Source organism: Argiope bruennichi, chromosome 4, assembly GCF_947563725.1.
Source record: "Argiope bruennichi chromosome 4, qqArgBrue1.1, whole genome shotgun sequence".
Lineage (NCBI taxonomy): Eukaryota > Metazoa > Arthropoda > Arachnida > Araneae > Araneidae > Argiope > Argiope bruennichi.
The window spans coordinates 18,413,492-18,438,465 of NC_079154.1; the positions used below are offsets into that span (position 1 = coordinate 18,413,492).

Sequence of the window (24,974 nt, forward strand, 5' to 3'; positions counted from 1 at the left end):
TGGCAAGATACTTATTTTTTCACATATGAATTTATAATCGATATTACTCATTTATAGTTTTGCAACTGATCGTTGAGCGTATTTTTTCTGAGCAATGCTTAGTGTGATTTTTGATTACATTGAGGTTACGGCCATCGTTGGATTAATCGTCTTAGGGGCGATTTCGGAAATCATGAAATATTTGCTTTTTCCATATTTACTATCACTTAAAGATCTCGATTCAGATATCCGATCCAGCCAAGAAAAGAATAGAATCTGCCCAATGGTTCACTCATATATGGTATTCAAGATTTACAAAGAATTGGAACTGCCAATAAAACTGGCTCTTGTTGCAGATCAGAAGACTAATATTCCTGTTGTAAAATCGTACATGATCTACAAAATGTGCCAGGCTTTGAATTTGCCAGCACGAATGGCTTCTTTTGGGGTCCGAGTTGTAAAATCTTTCGAAGTCTATAAATTATGCTTAGAATAAGACACCTACTGAATACAAATAGCGGCAAGCCTCAGTTTAATATAAGAATTTCTTCGACTGCTTGGTGCAGTCTGTGAAAAAAAGGCCTCCAGCTGCCCGATGCCGATAGCATAAAAGACTGCCTTCGGTTCCCGATGAAGTTTGGTAAAAAACGGTTGTCCGATTCTGTATTAATAAAATACTATCTTCTGTTACCAAAGCATATTGATTTTTAAAAAATGTCTTCATTGTGTCTACTATGTGAGAAAAAGATTGTCTCCGGCTACCCGATGCTATTTGGATAATACTGATTTTTTTTTGATATTGTGTGAGAAAAAGGCCTTCTTCGACTACCTAAAGTATTTTGCAATTGATCATTGTGTGCATATTTGCTGAGTAATGCTTTCAGATTTTTGATTATATCGAGGTTACGGCCATCGTTGAATTAATCGTCTTGGGATCGATTTCGAAAATTATGAGATATTTCCTTTTCCCAGATTTACCACCACTTGATTTTGTGGATTTTGTGGATTTTATTGGCACAAGAGCCATGATGTTGGCTATGCTGCGCCAAACTTACCACCACTTGAAGATTAGGTTTTAGATCTCGATTTGGATCCCCATATCGATCGAACGAAGCACAGAATAGAATCTGCCCCAGCGATTCAATCTTATGTGGTATTCAAGATTTGCCAGTTGCTGACCAGGAGTTAATACTTCTGTTGTAAAATTGCACATGATCTACAAAATGTGCCAGGGTTTGAATTTGCCAGCACGAATGTCTCCTTTCATAGCCCAAGTTGTAGAATCGATTGAAGTCTACAAATTATGCTTAACCTTAGACACCTGCCGAATACAAATTCAAGCAAGCCACACTGTAATTATCTGCGTCTCCATGGCGCAGTTTGTGAAAAGAAATGCCTCTGGCTGGCGGATGCTGTTCGGATAAAAAACTGTGTTCGGTTCCCGATGTTATTTGGGTAAAAGATCTATTGCTTGATTCTATGTGTAAAAGATTCTCTTCGGTTAACAAAACATTTTAATTTTAAAAGATGTCTTCGGTTGCCGGATACTATCTCAGAAAAAAACTGTCTCCGGCTACCCGATGTTGTTTGGATAAGACCGATGCTGTGTGAGGAAAAAGCCATCTTCGGCTACCCAAATCATTTTGCAATTGATCATTGTGATTATATTTTCTGAGTAATGCTTTGAGATTTTTCCTTATATTAAGATTACGGCCATCGTTGAATTAATCGTCTTCGGAGTGATTTGGGTAATGATGAAATATTTCCTTTTCCCAGATTCACCATCACTTAAAGATCTGTTTTTAGATCTCGATTTGGATCCTCATATCGATATCCCACCTGATCGAGCCAAGCAAAGAATAGAATGTGTCTCAACGGTTCACTCTTATGTGGTATTCGAGGTTTGCAGAGGTTGGAACTGACAGTAAAATTGGCTCCCTTTGCAGACCAGAAGACTAATGCCCATGTTGTAAAATTGTACATAATCTACAAAATGTGCCAGGCTCTGAATTTGTCGGCACGAATGGCTCCTTTTAGATCCGACGTTGTAGAATCGTTTGAAGTCTACAAATTATGCTTAGCTTTTGACACCTACAGAATATAGATCGCAGCAAGCTGTTTAATTTTCTTTGGCTGCCTGGTGCAGTTTGAGAAAAGAAGTGTCTCCTGCTGCCCGATGCTATTAGGATAAAAGACTGTCTTCGGTTCTCGATGCTTTTTAGATAAATGACTGTCTTCTGTTTCCGATGCTGTTTGGATGAAAGATCTGCTTCCGGATTATGTGTGAGTAAGAGAATATCTGAGGCTACCAAAGCATTTTGAGACAAAAGAATCGTCTTTGGTTGTCGGATACTATGTGAGAAAAAGACTGCCTCCGATTGTCCGATGCTGTTTGTATAAGAATGGTTTTTTTTTTATCCTGTGTAAGAAAACGGCGATATTCGACTACCCAAATCATTTTACAACTGATCATTGTATGTATTTTGTTGCGTAATGCTTAGTTTTATTTTTGATTATACTGAGATTACGGCCATCATTGAATTAATCGTCTTAAGAGCGATTTGAGAAGTGACGTATTTTTTTTATCTCGATTTGGACCTTCATATCGATATGCCACGCCAAGCAAAGAATAGACTCTGCCCCAACGGTTCACTTATGTGGTATTCAAGATTTTCCAGGAGATGGAAGTACCAGTAAAACTGGCTCCGGTTGCAGATCAGAAGATGAATGCTCCTGTTGTAAAATCGCACATGATATACAAAATGTGCCAGGCTTTGAATTTGCCAGCACGAATTTCTCTTTTTGGATCTCAAGTTGTAGTATCGTTTGAAATTTACAAATTATGCTTAGCTTTAGACATTTGCCGAATACAGATCGCTGCAATACTCAGTTTAATACAGGATTATCTTTGACACTTGGTGCAGTGTTAGAAAAAAAAATGCCTCTTAACTGCCCGATGCTGTTAGGATTAAAGACAGTCTTCGGTTCCCGTTGCTGTTTAGATAAAAGACTGTATTTGGTAACCGATGCTGTTTAGATAAAAGACTGTATTCGGTAACCGATGCTATTTAGATAAAAGACTTGTCTTCGGTTTCCGATGCTGTTAGGGTAAAAGATCGGTTGCACGATTATCTGTGGGTAAAAGACTATCTTCGGCTACCCAAAGCATTTTGATGGAAAAAAATTCTAAGGTTCTGGGATACTGTGTGAGAAAAAGATTGTCTCCGGCTACTCGATGCTGATTGGATTAGACAGTTTTTTTTTTCGATGCTGTGTCAGAGAAATGCCATCTTCGGCTACTCAAAGCATTTTGCAAAAGATAATTATCCATATATTTTATAAGTAATTCTTAGGGGGATTTTTGATTATATTGAGGTTACGGCGATCGTTTAACTAATCGTCTTCGGAACGATTTAGGAAAATATGAAATATCTCATTTTTCCATTAATTGAAGATCTGATTTTAGACCATGATTTGGATCCTCTTATTGATATATCACTTGATCGAGTCAAGCAAAGAATGGAATCTGTCCCAATGGTTCACTGTTATATGGTATTCAAGATTTGCCAGGAGTTAGAATTGCCAATAAAACTGGCTCCGGTTGTAGACCAGAAGACTAATACTCCTATCGTAAAATCTTGCATGATATATAAAATGTGCCAGACTTTGAATTTACCAACATGAATGGCTCCTTTTTGAGCCTTAGTTGTACGTTTTAAGCCTACAAATTATGCTTAGCCTTAGATATATGCCGAATACAGATTGCGGCAAGCCTCAATGTAATTGTTTTCGGCAGCTTGGTGCAGTTTGAGAAGGGAAAAAAATGCTGCCTGATGCTGTTTAGATAAGATTTTGATTGATTTGATTTGTGGATTTTATTGGCACAAGAGCCATGATGTTGGCTATGCTGCGCCAAACTGTATTTTTCAGGATTAAATTATAAAATTTCAGCTATAAAAATAAAACAAAACAAAACAAAACAAAACAAACAAAAACAAAAAACAAAACAACAACAAAAAAATGAAAACTTGAGAAAGATGAAGAAAACTTAAATATGTGGATAAAAACCTATTGATTTCAAAAATGCAAAAATTTGAACATGTGGTGTCTTACCAAGTAAGAAATGTAATGGAGTATTCGTATTTTGAAAGAAGTGCAAACGTTGAGCATTGAAATTTGGACACTCTGACAATATATGTTTAACAGACATTTGACAGTCACACTGGGAACATAGAGGTGGTTGTTCACGTAGCAACAAGTGGAGATGGGTGAATCTCGTATGACCAATACGTAAACGGGTTAATACTGTGTCTGCTTTCCGATTAGGTAATGAAGACCATGGTTGTACATAAGGTTTAATAGCATGTAGTTTATTGTTAATTTCAAGGTCCCACTGAGCTTGCAATTTGGAATAAAGAAGCCTTTTAGTGTGCTTATTTAAGTCGCTTACAGGAATAGATGTGACCGCTGGAATACTTGCCAATTTAGCAGCCTTGTCTGCCTCCTCATTTCCCAGAATTCCTACATGAGAGGGTACCCAACAGAATAAAATAATAAAATCTCGAGAAGTCAGTTTGTTAAAAATATCCAGAATTTTGAAAACCAAAGGATGATTATGACGATGAAGATGAAATGATTTTAGGGATTGTAACACACTTAATGAGTCGGTATAAATAATAAACTTTTTTCCCGGTCTCTCAGAGATTTCTTCTAATGCATATAAAACCGCAGTTATTTCTGCCGTAAAAATTGAACAAAAGGAATGAAGTGTAAAAGAAATGACTGTATCTGGTAAGACAACAGCAAAAGAGACATTATTAGATGATTTTGAGCCATAGGTATAAATTGGAAGAAAGTCTTTGTATTGCTGTCTGTGTTCAAGGAAAATTTGCTGATAAATAACTTCTGTTGTCTCATATTTGTTAAAAGTGTTGAATGGGTTTAAAAATTGCATATTAAGATTTTTCCAAGGGGGAAAGTCATTTACCAGCTGTGGAGTAACGTGTAGGTTAAGTAGGTTTTCTGAAAGGAAGTTTTGGACTCTTGTAAAAAACACTGGTGCGGACGACTTTCTAGCCTCTTGCAGTCTAACTAAGTAAGGGTGAAGTTTAAAATCATAAAATGGATGATTAATGTTTGACTGAATTCTAAAATAATAATTCAGAGACAGCATTCGTCTTCTTACATCGAGGGAAGGTTCGTACCATTCTATATAAAGGCTTTTCACAGGGGATGTCCTAAATGCTCCAGAACAAAGTCTGAGTGCTGTGTGATGAACAGGGTCCAGTTTTTTTAAAACACTTTTTCTGGCAGATCCATAAATTTCGCAGCCGTAATCCAACCTAGAGAGCACCGTGGCTTTATATATATTTATCAAAGAGTCTCTACCGGCTCCCCAAGCTGTGGATGACAAGACTTTTAAGATATTCAAAGATTTTTCGCATTTTTTCCGTAATAATTTTACATGAGGGAGAAAGGTTAGCTTTTTGTCAAAGATTATACCTAAGAAGCGGATCTCGTCTAAAAATGGAATGATTTCCTCATTTAATTTGGTTGGTTGGTTGGTTTTTATGGCGCAAGGACCAGATTTGATCATTCTGCGCCAAACATTTGTTAAAATATGGCTTTCGTGTTAAAAATTAAAGCATTTTAAGAAAAAGAAACAATTAAAGCTGATGTAAAATTTGAATATCTTTTAAAAAAGTAAAAATATTTGGATGAGGGTTATCTCCTAAAATGTCATTTAAGTTGAAAACAGTTGCTCCAAAATGGACTTGTCGTTGTGTACTAAAAATTTGGCATTCACACAGAATATGCTGAACCGTTCAAACAGAATTGCATTTATCACAAAGTGGTGCATGATCAGAGTGTAAAAGATGTTTTTGGGTCAAATAGGTGTGGCCTATTCGAAGTCTCGTGATAATGACATCTTTCTTTCTAGTCAGAATTTTACTTTTGAAACCCTTGACAGATGGCTGTATTTGAAAAAGTTTATTTGTAGATAGCTTTTCCCACGTAGCTTGCCAGAATTTACTTTGAATTATTTTTATTGCTTGTAATGCATCGGATAATGGAACAAAATTTTCCTTCAGCAGGGTTGAGCTTTTTGCTGCCTTGTCAGCTTTTTCATTTCCCCAAATTCCAACATGCGCAGGAATCCAACAGAATTTAATTGCGAAATTATTTTTTAGCAAATTATATATGTGCAAACTATTTAGAACTAAGGGATGACTTCCCGAGGATACATTCTTAAAAGCTGCAATACTACTTTTAGAATCAGTATATATAATAAATTTAGAAGGGGATAAGGTTGCAATTTTTTGAAGGCTTAGATATATTGCATAAAGTTCGGATGTAAAAACAGAACAGAAAGGGTGAAGTCTTTCGGATATTACTACCTTACGAAAAACTGCTGCTGAGCCAACATTATTACCACATTTCGAACCATCTGTATAAACAGGTTGAAAAGAATGATACTGTTGTCTGTGTTCATAAAAAAATTTCTGAAACATCACGTCTGATGTTGATGGTTTCAGGAAGTACATAAAATCGTCTACAAAACTGAAAGACGACTCCTGCCATGGAGGTGGACCACTAATATTTACAACAATCGGGAAGTCTTCGGTTTTGAATGTTCGTAAAATCTCTCCTATACGGAATCCAAAAGTTGGTGTAAAAGACAATCTCCTAGAGAATAATGATCCGTATATAGGATGGAGAACCTTGTTGCACAGTGGATGGTTTTTGACACTTTTAATTTTATAAAAATAGGATAAACAAAGTCGTTTCCGCCTGAGTTCTAAGGAGGGCTCACCACTTATAACTTGTGAACTTTGAATTGGCGATGTTCTAAAAGCTCCTGTAACTATACGAAGTCCTTGATTATGCACTGAGTCTAACAATTTCAAGGTAGATTTGGCAGCTGAGCCATAAATGGGTGCCCCGTAGTCAAGCTTTGAGCGTATCAGTGATTTATATATCTTCATCAAAGAGGCTCTATCTGCTCCCCAAGAGGTGTTTGATAGGACTTTTATAATATTTAACGTTTGAAGGCATTTTCTTTTCAAGTTTTGAATATGAGAGCGAAATGTTAGTTTGTTATCTAATATCACGCCGAGAAACCTTTTCTCACTAACTGTGGGAATGACCGACTCATTCAGTCGGAGCTCTGGATCTGTATGAAGGCCACGTCGCTTGCAGAAGTGAACGCTAACTGTTTTCTGAGGAGAAAAAACAAACCCATTTTTCAGAGCCCAGTCTATCATATTGTTTATGGATGTTTGTAAATGTTTTTGAATGAAATCCAAACTTTCATTAGCACAATGGATCTGGATGTCATCGACATAAAGTGAAGTGTGTACAAATGGTGAGATTTTCGAAACAATCCCATTTATCTTAATTATAAACAGTAAAACACTTAGTACGCTACCTTGAGGAACACCTTCATGCTGAATGAAAGTATCTGATAAAATATCACCAACACGAATTTGAAAGATCCTTGTTCTCAAAAAGTTTTGTACAAAAATTGGTAGATTCCCTTTTAAATCAAAGTTAAATAAATCTTTCAAAATGCCATAACGCCAGGTACGGTCGTAGGCTTTATCCATATCAAAGAAAATAGATACAAGATGTTTTTTGCTTACAAAAGCTTCTCTGATAGCAGTCTCCAATTTTAGTAAATTATCTAATGTACTTCTCTTTTTGCGAAAACCGCTTTGGAAAGGGGAAATCCAGTTTTTCTCTTCTAAGACGTACATCAGTCTGTGACTAACCATACGTTCCATTAGTTTACTGAGGCAACTAGTAAGGGCTATTGGTCTGTAGTTAGAGGGATCTTGCCGATCTTTCCCAGGTTTGAGAATAGGAATTATTATTGCTTTTTGCCAGCAGGTTGGGAAGAATCTTTCTATCCAAATTCTGTTAAATAAAGTTAAGAGTACTCGCAATGACGAATCGCCAAGATGTTTCAGCATATCATAATGTATTCTGTCAGGCCCCGGTGATGTAGAGTGGGACTTTTTTAATGCATTTTTCAATTCATTAAGTTTAAAAGTAGTATTATATTCCTCCCCATGTGAAGGTAGAAATTCTAATGTTTTTTCCTCTGTCTGTTTTTTAAAAGCAATAAAATCTTCTGGATAAAATGCTTCACTCGAAATGTTAGAAAGAGTTTGTCCAATTAGATTAGCAATTTCTTTTGCATTAGAAATTACTCGTCCGTTCAATTTTAAAAAGGATATTTTATCTGAATTTGAGTAACAGCCAAAACTCTTTTTTATTTTGTCCCACATGATTTTAGAAGGTATTTGTCCTCGAATGGAATTGACATACGAATGAAAGGATTGCTCCTGACTAATGCGTCGGATTCTACGAAATTCAGATTTTGCTTTTTTAAATTTAATGAGATTTTGGGTGGTAGGGTATCTCCTGAAGGCATTCCATGCTTTGTCTAGTGCTCTTTTACAGTTTTCACATTTGTCATTCCACCACGGTTTGCATAGCTTTGGTATTTTCCCCGATGTTTTGGGAATACTGAGATCTGCTGCTGCAATTATATGTTCGGTTACAAGCTTGACTGCCAAATCAATAGAAGTATCATCAATCATATCTGGTGTAAGTTGACATATTGAATTGAACAATGGCCAGTTTGCTTTACTAATATTATATCTCACAGGTCTTTTAGGAAATAAAAAATCATTGTGCATGTACGTCAGTACAATAGGAAAGTGATCGCTGTTGTATAAATTTGAGTCCACGGAAAATTTCCAGTAGGGTGCAAGGGAAGGAGAACAAAGTGTAAGATCAATCGTGTGGAATGTTTTGCTAGCTTGATGAAAGTGAGTGGGATTATTGTCATTAAGTATACAGAGACAATGATCATCAATCAGTTTTTCTATTTGCCTTCCTCTAGTATTGATATCATCATTATTCCAGATATGATTATGTCCGTTTAAATCACCTAGGAGAAAAAAAGGTTCTGGCAACTGTTCTATTAATTGATCCAAATGTCGTTGTTCAATATGTTCATTTGGGGGCAGATATAAATAGCAAATTGTTGTTAGAATTTTCAACTGAATTTGGACAGCAATTGCCTGTAAATTTGTGTCTAAAATAACTTCATTACTTGGCAAATGACGTAAAGTTAAAGATGCAACTCCTCCAGATGCTCTAGAATTTTGTTCATTATCTTTTCTTTGAAGAACATAGTTTTTAAGATTGGGAGAGACACGTGGAGTTAAATATGTTTCTTGTATCCCCAAGCAAACAGGTTGATATTTGTTAATAATAGATTTGATATCATCTTTATGAGCTTGAAAACCATGGCAATTCCAAGAGACTAAATTAATATTTGTCATTTCGGTTTCCTGAAGAATTTAGATTTGAAAACTTTTGGCTTGGCTGTGCCAACTCTAGCTTCATCGCTCAGATCCATTTCGCTGAGAGATTCATGGGATGGATGAATTTCCAACTCAACTTCCTTACTGGATGTTGAGTTGGACATCCTTATTGACGTTTATCTTTTCTTTCTGTTCATTTTCGTTTTGAATGGAAAGATTCTTCTTTTTCTTTTTATTTTGTGGAACAGTTTTTAAAGCTTTTTGGTTTTTTGTAATGTTTTTTCTTTAATTATGGAAGACTTGTTAGATTTTACTATTTCAAGCCAATCTTTCAGTTTAATGGTAATATATTCCTCATTTGATGGAGAAGGGAAAGGCTTCGAGATTGTTTGTGATGGACTACTGTTTTCGTGAATTTGTATCGGTTCAGTTTGCATACTTGAACAAGTCGTCCTTTTTAAAGCTGTACTGTATGGGAGATTTTCTTTTGGAGTTCGACTTTCAACTATTTTCCTAGCTTCTGCAAAAGAGATATTTCTAGAAATTTTAATGGTCTGGATTTCCTTTTCAATCTTCCACTTGGGACAGGACTTAGAATAAGCAGGATGACTACCGTTGCAATTAACACATTTTTCGGGCTTTGTGCAAGGAGTATCATCATGGCCAATTTCAGAATATTGTGGACAACGAGAGGAAGAAGCGCGGCAACTAGTTTTTGTATGTCCAAACCTCTGGCATTTAAAACAACGCACCGGGTTTGGCACAAAAGGACGTACATCGCAACTTATAAACCCAGCTGTTATCTTTCTGGGAAGTACATGAGTAGCAAATGTTAAAATAACATGCTTAGTTGGAATTATTTTACCATCTCTTTTTAATGTTATACGGCGTGCACTTGTTACTCTAAATGACTGCAGTTCAGAAACAAATTCTTCATCACTCACCATAATAAGGTCCATACTTGATATGACACCTCTGGTATAATTCAGAGTTTTATGACCAGATACTTCTATTGGGGCATCACCGAAATTCTTTATTGATAGAAGTTGCTCTGACTGTTTCGGCGTCGCAGACTCTATTAACAAATCTCCAGATCTAAGCTTCTTTACAGATGTGACGTTCCCAGTAGTACTTTGAATATATTTTTGTATCAAAAAAGGCGACATGTTTTTAAGTTTATCGTCTTTACCATGTATAACTAAAAATTTTGGAAAAAACTTCGTAAGCTCAGTTTGTGCAACGTTAATTGACTTATCGGAATCGGTTTGAGAAAAAAGACCCATGCAAAAAAGACAAAAGTTCAGGCCCGACGGCACCGCCCACCACGGAGCCCAACAAGGGATGGCAGCCACCGGCTCTAGACATTCCCAGCCTCGGCGCTTACCATGGTGCTAGCCAGAACCTATACGCTTAGAGTCACCCCCGGGGACAGTGACCACCCTTAACGCCAAGCCCAAGAAGTGACCCCTTCGCTTAATCCCCTTGAGCAGACCAGTCAAATGTCTGGGATACCAGCCGATTGATACATCAGGGACCGAAATGTACCACCCGTCTAAAGGGTTGCCACGCACGGCAAACACGTGGGGTTTTTGGCTGTCCATGAGAAGCAAGAAGCAAACAGAGCGGCAACCGCTTCTGATGGAGAGCTCCCTCGCTTACCGTCGAGGGATGGAAAGATGAAGTATAGAGAAGGGGAAGGGGAGAATAGGAAGAGAGAAAAGGGGGGGGGAGAGAAAAAGATTAAAAGATCCCTGGGTACCTCGGGATTGGGACACCCGTACCCACCTAAAGAAGGTGGGCCCCTGAGGGGTCATTTAATTTGATTTCTGGGTTAGAGTGTAAATTTCTTTTACGGCAAAAGTGAACTCCCGACTTTTTGATGTAGAAATATTAAAACCATTATTATTGCACCATTGTGTGATACTATTAACTGCAATCTGCAATTGTCGTTGTATAAAATTCATATTTATCCCCGTACATGAAATGTAAAGGTCGTCAACGTATAAATGGCCCTTCACAGTAGGGCTGTTTAGATAAGACTGGCTGTTTTCCGATTGGTTGGTTGGTTAGTGGTTTTATGGCACAAGAATTAATATGAAGGCTATATTGTTCCAAACAAGGTTTTTTTTTCCGAAGCTGTGTCAGAAAAAGACCATCTTCGTCTAACCAAAGCATTTTGCGAATGACCATTGTCAGTATATTTTCTAAGTAATGATTAGTTTGATTTTTGATTATATTGAGGTTACGGCCATCGTTGAATTAATCGTCTTAGGAGCGGTTTGGGAAATGACGAAATATTTTATGTTCCATGATTTATCATCACTTGGAGATTTGGTTTCAGATCTCGATTTGAATCCTCATATCGATATGCCATCTGATCAAGCCAAGCAAAGAATAGAAACTGCTCCAATGGTTCACTTTTATGTGGTATCCAAAATTTACCAGGAGTTGAAACTACCAATTAAACTGGCTCTTTGATTGCAGACCAGAAGACTAATATTATTTTGTAAAATCGTACATGATCTACAAAGGTTTTTTTTTTGGCACGAAAGCCAAGAAATTGACTATGCTGCGCCAACCAGTGAATTAAAATCATAGCAATATGAAAGTATAAAATTTTACTAAGAGAGGTTATAAATGATATTTTTTTTAAAAATAAACATATTTTAAATGAGGGAATAAAGCTTTATCGATTTTAAAAAGTCAAAAAGATTAACACGAGGGAATGGTCATGGCGCAGGTCTCATAATCAATAGACCTTGAGTTTATAAAGAAATTGAAGACGTTTGAATAAAACCGCAAGCCCTGAACATTGAAGCATGGGCATTTAGGAAAAAATATGATGAATAGACATTTGACAGTTGCATCGTGAACACATTGATGGTTGTTCTCCAAGTAAAAGATGAAGATGAGTGAATCTAGTGCCGCATTGAAGAACGACAGTCGAATCTCCATGGTCGAATGGTCATGGCGCAGGTCTCATAATCAATAGACCTTGAGTTCGAATCCCGCTAGAGACAATGGGGTTCATAGTATGTGTAAATATTTCATTCATTGATTTTATGTTTTCCTTTATTTCATGTTCCAGAAGATACTGAACATTTCTTTAGTTTACCAGACAAGTGTTCTGGACTTTTCTTACTATATCCAGAAAAGTATTCTGGAACTTTCCCTGCTCGTATAAAAGCAGAGGATTTGTCAGTCACTGTATTCTCAGTTCTGAGTTCAGTTAATAAATTGGTTTAGCTCTACTTCTTGTGTGTGTCATTGAGTTCCACACTCAAGTACCTACGTGACATTCAGTATGACCAGTACGTAAGCGAGTTAAAAGAGTATCTGCGTTTCTATTTTTTAATGAAGACTATTTTTCAATTTTTTATTGATATTTATAATAGTTGAGATAGACGAAAAAAGAAACGAAGAACAAAACGAAAGAACAATGCCGGTCGAATTCTTCCACAACAGTGGATATTTGGTGGCGTTTGCCGCGAAATGGATGAATGCTTTCTAGTTAAAGTCCCAAATCGTTCTTTACCAGTGCTATTAGACGCGATAACAAATCACGTCGAAGAAGGGTCAATCGTCTATTCCAATTCCTGGAAAGGCTACTGCATAACTAAAATGGAAGAAGCTGGTCTACAGCATTTCAAAGTCAATCACAGGTACAATTTCGTTGATCCCGAGACTGGTGTAAACACTCAGAAAATCGAACGACTTTGGGGCAGAGCCAAATGGAGAAATAAAAAAACTTCGGGGAACTTCTCGCCATCATTTGGAGTCGTACCTCGCTGAATTTATGTGGAGACGAGGAGTAAACGATCCATTTGAGCAAATTCTCAAGGACATCACTGTATTCTGGAAAAACCAATAATTCTAAGCATTTTTTGGGAGTAAAACTGTTTTGTTTACAATTCATTAATATTTGTTTATAGTTGAATTCGTGTTTATAGTTGAACGTTTTCGACTTTTATTCCGTTGACTGTTTTGTCATTCGCTTTGCTTGGCGACTTGGCTCGCGTTTGGTTCACAATTGGCGACATCTGAGCCCGGCTAACGGAAAAGTACCTTTTTCTATCTACACAGGTTAAATTGTTGACTCATTTGAATCAGAAGAATTTTTCTTTTCTTTTCTTTTCGTTTTGGATATTCGGAGACGGTTGCTTTGAGACTACCTTTCAATTAATGCTTTTTGTTGTATTGTTATTATTACCTATGGTTGCTTGATGAGTGCTTTTCGCTACATTTAGCGCAAGGTAGGTATGAAATTTTTGCTTTGCTTGGTTGGATGAGTGAAAGAATAACAGTTCTGGTATTCTGGATATTTTCTGTCGAATTAACCATAATTTGACGAAATCGGGAATTCTTGTGTCGAAAATTGAAATTAAAACATTTTCAGAAAGATTTCTGTAGCGTAAAAAACGTCACATTTCGAGTATTCTGAATTCGTTTCCTTGCTCAGTTTCTTGAGCAAGTTCTTCAAGAGAAATATTTATCAATATTTTGCAAAGTAAAAAGTGTATTGTAATATGTTTAGTTCTCATTTGACAGGAAACAAGAATCCTGGCTTTGATATAGCTCAATTCCCTGGCGATGTTGGGGTTTTGAGTAGTGATAAGAAGTTTCTTTTCTCTAGTTAATTGCATATAATCATTTTGATGTTCTTGATTTCCAATACGATGTTATCTTTAAGATGTTTTGGAAAACTAGTTGGCAAGTTACCATAGATACCTGGTAAAAGAAAACGAAATCCGATGCTCCAGAGGTAATGGTATTTTCAATTTGGCGAATAAGGTCTGTACAAGGAGAGTAAGAGATTTGAGATGAAGAATCGATGTCCATGACTGATAGTTGAACATAATGTCGCCATTTTAAAACAAACAAAAAAAATTCATTTAATTTAAAGCCGGGTAAGCTTCTTGGTGGAGGCTCGTAAGAAAGAAAGAGGTTTACCTTGCCTCTTGAAAAAAGACAAAAGTCCTTAATAGAAATGAAAGTTCATCCGAAAATTGTAAGTTTCTTGCAAAAATTCAAATAACTTCCAAAACCGTTGTAAAATAATGCTTCTGCAGCAAAAGACTTGTATCCATCTATGGTATAGTGAAATTCAAACTCATCCATCAAAAAAACTCAAACACCTGCTTTTACCAGCCATAAAATTAAAATTAAGAAATTGCCTTCTTTGTACATTACCTCTGATGTGTAATTTCCACTTCCGCTTTTATTTTATAATGGATATTTTTAATTTGAACGCAAGTAATTTGTTATAGACTGATCCAATTAAATTCACATTTTTCAGTTGTATCAAATAACCCGTCGATGATGATGATGTCGTGTCCGCGTTACCACGGAAAGGGGTTGCAGTAGCTTCTAAGGGTAAAGACCCCTGAGCACCCAAGGGCAGAAGTCTGACTTCTAGCTCATATGAAGATGACACTCACACACATTCGCTTGCACAACCCCATTTTACAGGGGGGGGGCACAATCACACACTTCACAGATAGAATACAGAACAACCATGCCCGAGCCGGGACTCGAACCCAGGACGCCCAGATCACGAGGAAGAAGGGCTGTCCCTATGCCAGAACGCCGGCAAATAACCCGTTGAAATATTTTAATGTATTCCATATTAGTCGTTTATTTGTTAAAAACATTAATAATCAGGGCGAAGAAGCTGATTGCCAAAGGCGGTTAGTATGTAATAACTTCTTACTTCTTTGCGTTGTGTTGTATTTGAAGAAAGGTTATAGGCCAAGACAATCAAGTATAACATTTTATATTTCAATACTGATTATTTAGAGATTAAATGATCAATGAACTTTTTAGCATTGATAATTCTGTATAAATTTAACCCTTTAAAGGGCCATTTTTATCTAGTCATATTATGTAAAAATATTTTTAGGCTTGAAATTAGAATAAGAAAAGGGATTCCTTTAGATTATTAGATAAATTTAATTTGATTAATTAATTAATCTGTTAATTAATAATTAAGTAACAAATCAAGACACATCATTTTGTTTGAGATAAAGAACTGAAGCATCTAAGTTTCTGCCTTATTAAAAAAATTTGTCAGAACTTATACCAACCTACATAATTTCATGCAAAAATTGATAAATTTGGTGGGAAGCATACTTCCCACGGCCCTAGAAAGGGTTAATATGAGCTGTTTAAATACTGTAAATGAAATTGATATAATTGTTAAATTCGTGCTCCGAATTTTATCCTTCTCGCCTTTCTTCATTTTGTAGTAATCGTGTTTATTTAGATTATTTGAACAGTCAGACAGACAGACTCTCTCTGAATAAATTTCATTCAAAATTTGATTAAAAAAAGTTGTGTAAAAATCATCTAACAAATTTCATTCGTATAGCTCCAAGCGTTTTTTGAGATTTCGCGTTCACGAATAAAATATTATCCCAAACAATGTCTTGAATGATAATGGTGTAGAACAGTTGTGAAATATTAACTTTTGGCGAGAGGTTTAGCCTTTTTACTGAACCTATCATTATTTGTTGTGAGTTTTTTGGCGATTAAGCCTTGGCTGTTAATAGCATCCGAAAATCGAATTCGTGTTTTAGACTCATTTTTCTCAAACGGCTGAAACAAAAACTTTAATAAAGAACTACACTTGTATTCAGAAAAGTACGTACCAAATTTGATACATTCAAATCATTGCGTTTTGAAGTTATCGCAATTACATGTTTCTGAAAGTACAGACCGACAGACGGTCAACCCCTCGTTGGAATTGGCTCAGAATTTGATAGGAGTTTACGCTATATATGTTAAATCTGTGTGTCAAATTTTGTCTATCTAGCTATCTTCGTTTCGTACTTATCGTTTGTTGCGAATTAATTTATATTCGGATAGCCAGAAAAGCAGAATTTCTATGAACGAATTTTGCTCAAAATTTGATGCAAATCTACAAGTTTGATATAGGGAGCTATATACCAACATTCATTAGTTTAGTTCAAAGCGTTTTTTGAGTTATTTTTGTCACAGACAAACAGATAGACATTTTCCAAAAACGTATCTTTCGAGATCAAGTGGGTCTAAAACGTGGAGATTTGTCAAAATCTCGAGTTCGAATTATTTGATGATTATAATCCTTACTCTTTACTGCGCATATGAGAAGGAAAAATACCAAGGAGATTTGTCAAATCTCAATGGCATGCCTTTCACGATGAGCTGAAATTTGTAACACTAAAAGTGTTTCAAGATTGGATAAATCCATTCAGCCTTGGTGGAACAAATTATACATAACATATCAGAATACTCATAGTATAGAGGTAGTGCTCTTAATGAAAATTTCTAATAAATATTTTATCCATCCACTTTCCACATAAAATTATGGATATTAGACAATATACGAAAGCCATGAATGCTCAGATTTTTATTTTCAGTCTCGTACATGAGAGTTTTATGGTTCGTAGCATAGTAAAGAAACCAGAACAAGCATTTTGAACGCCTTTTTATTTTCTAGGAATAGGAGGAAGTATAGTAATCGTCAAAAAATTCGAAGTTTTTAGACCTCCTTGAGTTTGGAAAACACATTTTTGAAAAATGTATGTCTATCTGTTTGCCTGTCTCTGACGAAGATAGCTCAAAACCACTTTGAGTAGACGGATGAAATTTGATACACGATTTTCCAATCACATTTTGAGCCAAATGCCATTCAGAGAAAGTCTGTCTGACCAGCTGCCCCAATAAAAGTTAACAGGATCACTACAAAAGCGAATTAGATAGATAAAACTTGGTACATAGATTAAATATCTATTGTGTAGAATTCTATAAAACTTTGAACCACATCCAACAAAGAGTAATTCGTCTGTGAGTCTATACTTTCAAAAACATGTAAATGCGATAACTCAAAAATGCAATGACAAATATATAAAATTTGGTACGTATGTATACAAAATTTGGTAATATTTCTGGATGCAAGTATAGCTCTGTGTAAAATTGTGGTAAAAGCTTATAAGCAAGTTAAAAACTAGGCTGCCCGAGCAATTGCTTTTGTATCATGGTCATGTAACTGGACTGCGTACCACAAGGTCCCAGGTTCTATTCTCGCGCATCACAATTTGTTACATTGGTGACCTCGGATGATGAACCTTCAACCTTCGTACAGCTGTTGTGGCGCCATCTACCCACAGCAAACCAAAGTCGTCAGACTCACTTGACGCAGCAACACAAAAGTCGTCAGATTCACTTGACGCAGCAACAGTATCAGCAACCACTCACCCACACACGCTCGCCTCAACTGAAATGGGTACAGACGCATTAGAATCAACAGCTAATACATCACCACTCAACAGCCATATCGTTCGTCTCACCTCCGACTCACTGGAGGGAGACTTTTTGGTGAAAGCTTATAAGCCAGTTAATAACTACCTGAGCAATTGCTTTTGTATCGTAGTTATGTTACTGGACTGCGAACCCACAAGGTCCCAGGTTCTATCCTTACTCATACCAATCCACCACAAACTTTTTATTTCAGTCAGTTGGGAAAAATTTGTCTGAAACATAAATTCGATTTTCAGATACTATTAATCGCATGCCAAGTATTAATCGCCAAATAAACTCTCCAAGAGTCATATAATAGATTTTTCATAGATGATAGATAGATTAATCGTATAATAGATAGACAAAATAAAGATGCTAAATTCAAGCCAAAAGTCAATATTTCATGACTATTGAGCGACAATGCCACGTAAGGCGTTTTCTGAGATAATACCTTTATTAGAAAGTATGCAAGAAAGTGTTGGGGAACCAATCCCTCTCATTTCATAATCGATTGAAATGAAATTTTGACACAAAACTGCAACTGCAGTGACAAAATCCCATACTAAATTTCATTTACCTAGGTCATTACATTTTTGAATGAGCTTATTTACACGCATGAGAATCTGTATGTTGAAAAACAGCCAACCCTTTCATGCATATTGTCAAAATTTGATAAGTGTATTCACTTCAAAAGGATAAAAATGTGCGCAAAATTTCAATTATCCATTGCATGTTTGCATTATTGTGTTTACAGACATGCGAAAGAACAAAACGGTCAATATCTTGATGAATTTTGTTTAAAAATTCATAATGGGTGACGCAAAAATTTGATAAGGGATAATGCCCTTCAGATGCAAAACTTATAAACCAAATTTTATCTATTATAGATATTGTGCTCCATAATTTATTGTACAGCCTGACAGACAGACTTTTCTAAATAGGTTTCGTTCAAAATTTAATTAAAATCTACAAGTTTAGTGAAAAAACTACATACCGAATTTCATCTATTTAGCTCAAAGCGTTATTGATTTATCTTGCTCACAAATAAGCATACAGAGGACATATTCCATAAATGTGTTCTTCGGATTCAATAAGATCTAAAATGTGGAGATTTGTCAAAATCTCAAATTGATTGTGTTGACGATGACAGTTCTTATTTTCTCTTTATATATTTGCAGGCAAGAAACTAAAATGCAGTGCAAAACTAACAATAGAAAGAGCAATCTTTTGTGCTATCAAAGCATTTTCATTGATACCAGGGTAGATTGTTTGGTCACATAACATATCGCCGCAATCAGCTTTGGCGCCACATTATTAAGTGCCTTCCTTATCTAAAAGAATACGAGAAAGTCAATGAAAGAGCACTCTCGATATTGGCCAAAATCGATTGAAGCTTTCTCAGAATTCTTGCTTTTGTCCACCATTTCTTTTTATATATATATTTCTTTTATTATCAGAACTTTTCTTCTCCTCTTGCCATATTCCATATTTCACAACTGGATAGAAAAGAAAAAAAAATGTGAAAAAGAAAGAGAGTAATATCGCAAAAAAAAAAAAAAAAAATAGTGGTAATACAATTTTGAAAGAGTCTGAAGACTTCTATCAATTTTATGGCTTTCGTTGTAGAACCAACGGCAAAATGCGGGAAGCGAATAAGAGACGCATAGACATCTCGGGCGTCAGTTTTAGAAGGCGAAACAGAGAGTAAATATTAGAGCATAAATATCACTTATTAAAGTTACGAATATAGTACACTCTCGAGTATCCAGTTCTTGATTATCCGGCTTCCATACTATCCTCGTTTTATTTTGTCGTAACTAAATGCGGAAAGCAAGGCGTTGCTTTGGCAACATTGCCAAGGCATTGGGAGGGAGCGTCTGCTACGATCTTTCTACGTGTCGTGTGCAAAATACTACTTGTGACAGGAAACGAGAAGCGATCTGCTCGTTGTTCATTGTTTCGTTAGCGTGTAACGGACCTCAATCGTTGCCGTTGTTCCTGAATATAACTGTACAGTACGTACATTATTCGTAAATTTTTTTGGGGGTACACTAAATGTTTTTTAAATGTACCACTGTGAAGATTACAGAATTTATGTTAAAACGCGAACCATTTATATCCTTTAACTTACTTTTTCTCTATTAAATTCTTGAAACGTGCAGTGCAGTATATAAACTACTAGTGCAGAGTCTTCGATTTTAACCCGACACGCTATTGGCAACTGCTTTTATAATTTACCGAGAAAATGACGCTTTCACATTCTACGTGGTTTGAGATAAATGCAGGGCTTTGTACTCAATTAGAAGTGGAAAAAAAACTTTGTCCACTGGTATTGGTGGGCAAAGAAATAAATTCATAGAACTTCGGCCAATCCGACTTTTTTGTTATCCGGTCTGTCCTTCCGCACATTAGGTCAGACACTGTAATACCATCCATGATCAATATTTATTTATTTATTATTATTATTATTATTTTGCAATATATAACTATTTTTCTTTGCAATATATTTTCTTGCAATCCTAGTGCCGAAATCTCAGCTAAAAGAAAGCAGATTCGTATCCAGATTCCTACGAAGAGAAACCCTAACTCTACAAGACTTGATACACATTAAATCCATCAAGGGTTAAGCCTTCTCTTCTTAGTGTTGTGTGCCACTTTGAAAAAGAGGGTGCCAGCTTAGGCATCGTATTCATTATTTGGCCTATTTTTCAATAAAGCTATCAAAAATATTTCAGTTAAAGAGCGGGACAAAGTGCGATTAGATAACTCGAATTAGTTAATCACTTCTCCTATGAATTTATTTAACTTTCTAATTAGATGACACATCCTATTTGGGACATTTATTTTTATTCTGATTCCTATAATGGCATAAAGGATACTTGAGATATTGAGACTTTACCAAGTGATTTTTACATTTTAAATGATCTAATACTTAATTTCAGATTTAAATATTAAAAATTCACTAATCCGATGCATGTGTGAGACATTTCATAAGAGCGCAAGAGGTTATTTGCAAAATGCAAACTTGAAAGCTCGACCATTATGAATGTTCTTGATCATAACGAACGTAAACATAAAATTGCTAAAATAACATGACTTAAAGGTCAATCACAATTTGATGCTAGAAATTTTGGAATTATAAATACCAAGTTATGCATAATAGACTGAAATGGAAATAAAAGCAATCAATATTCTCGGAGAATAAGCTGGTCGTCAAAAGCGGCTAGTGTCAATACCGTGTGTTTGCTTTGGAACCAGAGGTCCAATTCCATCAAAAATCCTACATGTGTTAGGATCTGGGACATGTCGTGGAGGTCAAAAGTGTTATGGTGTATAGCAGTCTGTATCTGATGTCTACCAGGTGTTATTGTCTTCGCCTGATCATGGTTCAGTATCACAAGGTCTGCCTTGTTTTACGGAACATTAATCAAACTAAACAAGATTAAATATTTGCAGTGTCAGCAGTGTTACTAGGAGAGGAAATCTATTATACGTTGTGATCGGTGAAATCCTTTTAAGCTCTTTGAATTCAAAACGGCGTCTCGTATAACCAGGGAATAATTTATACTTATAGTAAAGTGACTATGCTGAATTTATCTGTACAGGTTATAGAACCCCTAATGGCGTAATAAGGAAGCTACAAAAATAACTCTAAAAATAAAGGAGATCGACCAAAAAATTTAGTTTGAAAAATCAACCAAAAGATTTAGTTTATCGACCATGTACCATAATAAAAACATGGGGAAAAGTTTCGTTGAATTATCTGTTAAATTGCCGGATATATTCTATTTTACTGTTTTTTAAGTCACGGAAATCTCATCATTTTAAACACAAATATTTGCACCAATTTTGCAAATAATTCCATGAAATGTTTGCTGTATGACTCATCTTTACTTCGAAAATATTCACCGTTTATAATTTTTTTCATGTTTGTAACAATCATGGAAGAATGAGCATGTTAATCTGTTCTATTCTAGAAAAATGCATAAACATATTCTTTAAAAAAAAAAACCTTTTGAATATGAATAAATAAAATACAACAAGATTAAGACAATTCACAAGACCAGATATATCCATTAGATGCAACAATAGAATAATATAATATCCATTAGATGCAACAATAGAATAATATAATATATTTAGAAATAGTCAAGAGCGCTTCATCAGTTTATACCTAAATCTTTTTTAAATTTAAATTATTGCTACTTTATCTCTTGAGAGAATTAGATGAACCAAATAGATATCTCCAAAATTTATTTACAGTACACTCTCGAGTATCCGGTCTATTGTGGCGGAAAGGCAAATCACAAAAAAGGAGGAGGTCGGAGTTTGGTGAACTGTTTTCTTTCCAACTAATACCAGCAGACACCAATTTTTATGCCAAAAACGCAATGTTATAATACGGATTTTTTTATTTCTTATTGAATACTAAGCCCTCCATTTGCCTCACTAAGAACATAGCCGCGGCCCGGTGAATCTTAGAGGCAGTTGCCGGTAACGTGTCGAGTTAAAATAGAAGGTTCTGTACTGGTAATTTATATATATTTATACAGGGTGTTTATAAAGTCCCGGACCCATTTTGATGGTCAATAACTCATAAAATAATGAAGATATAAACAAACTTATGGCATTTATTGATGGAATAACTCATATATTTTCCTTTTCAGGTTTGAATATTTTTACTTTTGTAAGTATCGTCTGCGCGTGTGGTTCATTTCAGATAATTTCATTTTCCAGTCTAAATATCTGTACTTTTCTAAATATCGTCTGCTTATTAATTGCATTTTTCTCTCTTTTGTTTTTGGCAACTATTGCAATGTTATGTTTACTTTTGATGTGTTTGTTCTATGTAGTACTTTTGTATGTGATGTTTTATTCGAGCGGATATTAAGGAGAATGCATACAATACAAGAGAAAGCACAGATTTTATGGTGGTTCATAGAAACGAAATCGATAGTGCAAGCACAGAGAAATTTCAGAATTTACCAAAAAGATCCTCCAACGTTTTCAGGAGGAGAGTGTCGAACATTGATGACCTAAAAGCCAGAATTACAACCGCAATAGGCTCTGTGGATGCCGACATGCTTGCCGCTACCTGGCGTGAAATTGACAATCGACTTGATATTCTCCGTGCGACGAAGGGGGCACACGTGGAAGTTCATTGACAAGGGTCATGAAACTTTTTGAGTCTATTTAACCATTTATGTTATTAATTTTAATCTATCTTTATTATTTTATGAGTTATTAAACATCAAAATGGGTCCGGGACTAAATAAACACCCTGTATATTGCACTTCACATTTCAAGGATTTATTAGAGAAAAAGTAAATGAAAAGATATAAAATGTTCACATTTTAACATAAATTCTGAAATGCCTAACTTTCATGTAGAAAACATAAACAACATATTAACGTAAATTGTAAGCCTAATTCTTAAGAAAATTGACTCAAATCTATATATATATATATATATATAACGCTTACGTGGACGCAAAGCAGGCCGAATTTTTGAATCGCCGTTTGGCAACACCTCGACCTCGCCCGGGAACATCAACACGCGGTATGATAAGATTTCAAGCCAACGCTATTCTTGCATCGGTTTGAAATTTTTTTAAATAAAAAATTAACGGTCAAAAAACGGACAACTTTTTCTAAAATTTGTTTCTTTGGTGGATGTATACAGTTATTTAAATGAAAGGTTATTTGTGTTTACAAAGAACTTTGATGCAGATGATTTTTGCGACAAAGTTCTACATTTTTTATTTCTTTCATCGTTTTATCATGTTTTGGAATAAATTGAATCTGAATATATTTGTTGCTAGACTAAAATGGTTAGAAGATGGCGAGCGTGCGAAGTGAGCGTGAATTGATTGGCGAGCATAAGCGAGTAGGGGACGGAGCCCCCAAGTTGATTTTATTTTTCACCGATAAATGATTATACATATATAAAACTGTAACTCTAAGATAAAACTTACAGTTTTTGTTTTTGATAAAGCCCTTAATAGGCGTCTGTTACACAATGACAAAACAATAAAAAACGAGCAGAACGCTGCTCTTTTCCTGTCACAACTAATATTTTGAGCATGACACGTAGGAGAATCGTAGTAGAAGCCCGCTTCCAGTGTCTTGTCAATATTGCCAATGCAAATCTTGCCTTCCAAATTTAATTACGATGAAAGGAAATTAGGCCAGATAGTCGCGAAACGGATAATCGGGATTGTACTGTACTATGAATATAAAACTATCCTTAACACTTTATAAACATACCTTCCGTTGCATGTGATGTCTAAATCTAATAATTGTCCATGTTCCAAGTAAGTATTTCCATTAATACTGATGTTGAAGATAGGGTCTGAAATATACAAAATAATTAGAAAAGCCAAAACGCTATCATTTGAAAAGAAAATGAGTTACAAATAAATTTAAATCCAAACAGATTTCTATGCTGCTACACGAAATTTAAAGACCTGTTTCAGTTTAACATTTGCAATTTGAAAATGCAGTAATCTGGGGGGCACGGCAGTGCCCTCGCCAAGTCGAGCAAAACCAAAAGGCACGGCCGTACCATCCTTTTCTCGAAACAGTTCAGGCCATTTTTGACCCCCTATAACTTCGTTGTGGATAAAACTGGAAGCCTGAATTTTCAATAACCAAGCAGGCATTATATAAACACGATATATTTCAAATTTAATTAATTTTGAACCAGTAGTTTAAGAATTAAAACTAGTCAAAGTTTGTGAATTTTGTCACTGACTGACTGACCGATCATCAAAACTCTAAGGCACTTCTAGCAGACATAGAAGCTTCAAATTTAGAATACAATTAGTGTTTAGTGTATAAATCAAGGAAAAACTAAAATATGCGTGTAATAATGGATGGATCGATAAATTTCTCGAAGTTTCGAGCATTATCCATTTTGTCGGCAAATTCGTCGCCAAGTCGCCAAGTTTGTCACCAAGCTCTGGGATCACTGGCTCGGCATCCGACAGCATCCAATACAGATTACTGTAAAACGGTCTTTCTTATGATAACACTATTCGCGTTGGGAAGCAACATTACAGGTTTGTAACAATATCTAATTTGAAATCATTCAATTTGAAGATGTGGAAGCTGCAAACGTAATGGCTGAATTTCAGAGAATCAATCTGGCAGAAGAATATAAATATAACTTGCAATATAAATATATATTACAAAATATGTAATATAAATATATATTACAAAATGTGTAATATAAATATATATGCAAGTTATAATATATATGGTAGAAGAATATAAATATAAAGTCTGGAAGGCTTACATCGAATAAATGTCGATTTTGGAAGTATTAAAGCACAGGAATTCTCCATTTGTGAATACAGCAGACTAAGAAGCGTTTACCGTC

The 24,974-nt window shown here is 35.5% G+C and overlaps 1 protein-coding gene across 2 annotated transcripts in view; it reads right to left on the reverse strand.

The window, feature by feature from the left end:
• Nucleotides 1–24,974, reverse strand: part of LOC129967022 (uncharacterized) — a 54,888-nt gene that overhangs the window by 16,122 nt on the left and 13,792 nt on the right. For both annotated transcript variants that reach the window (XM_056081654.1, XM_056081653.1), the window contains exon 4: nucleotides 23,861–23,945. In XM_056081654.1, coding sequence (XP_055937629.1) covers nucleotides 23,861–23,945 — 85 coding nt within the window. The remainder of the gene's footprint in view (nucleotides 1–23,860; nucleotides 23,946–24,974) is intronic.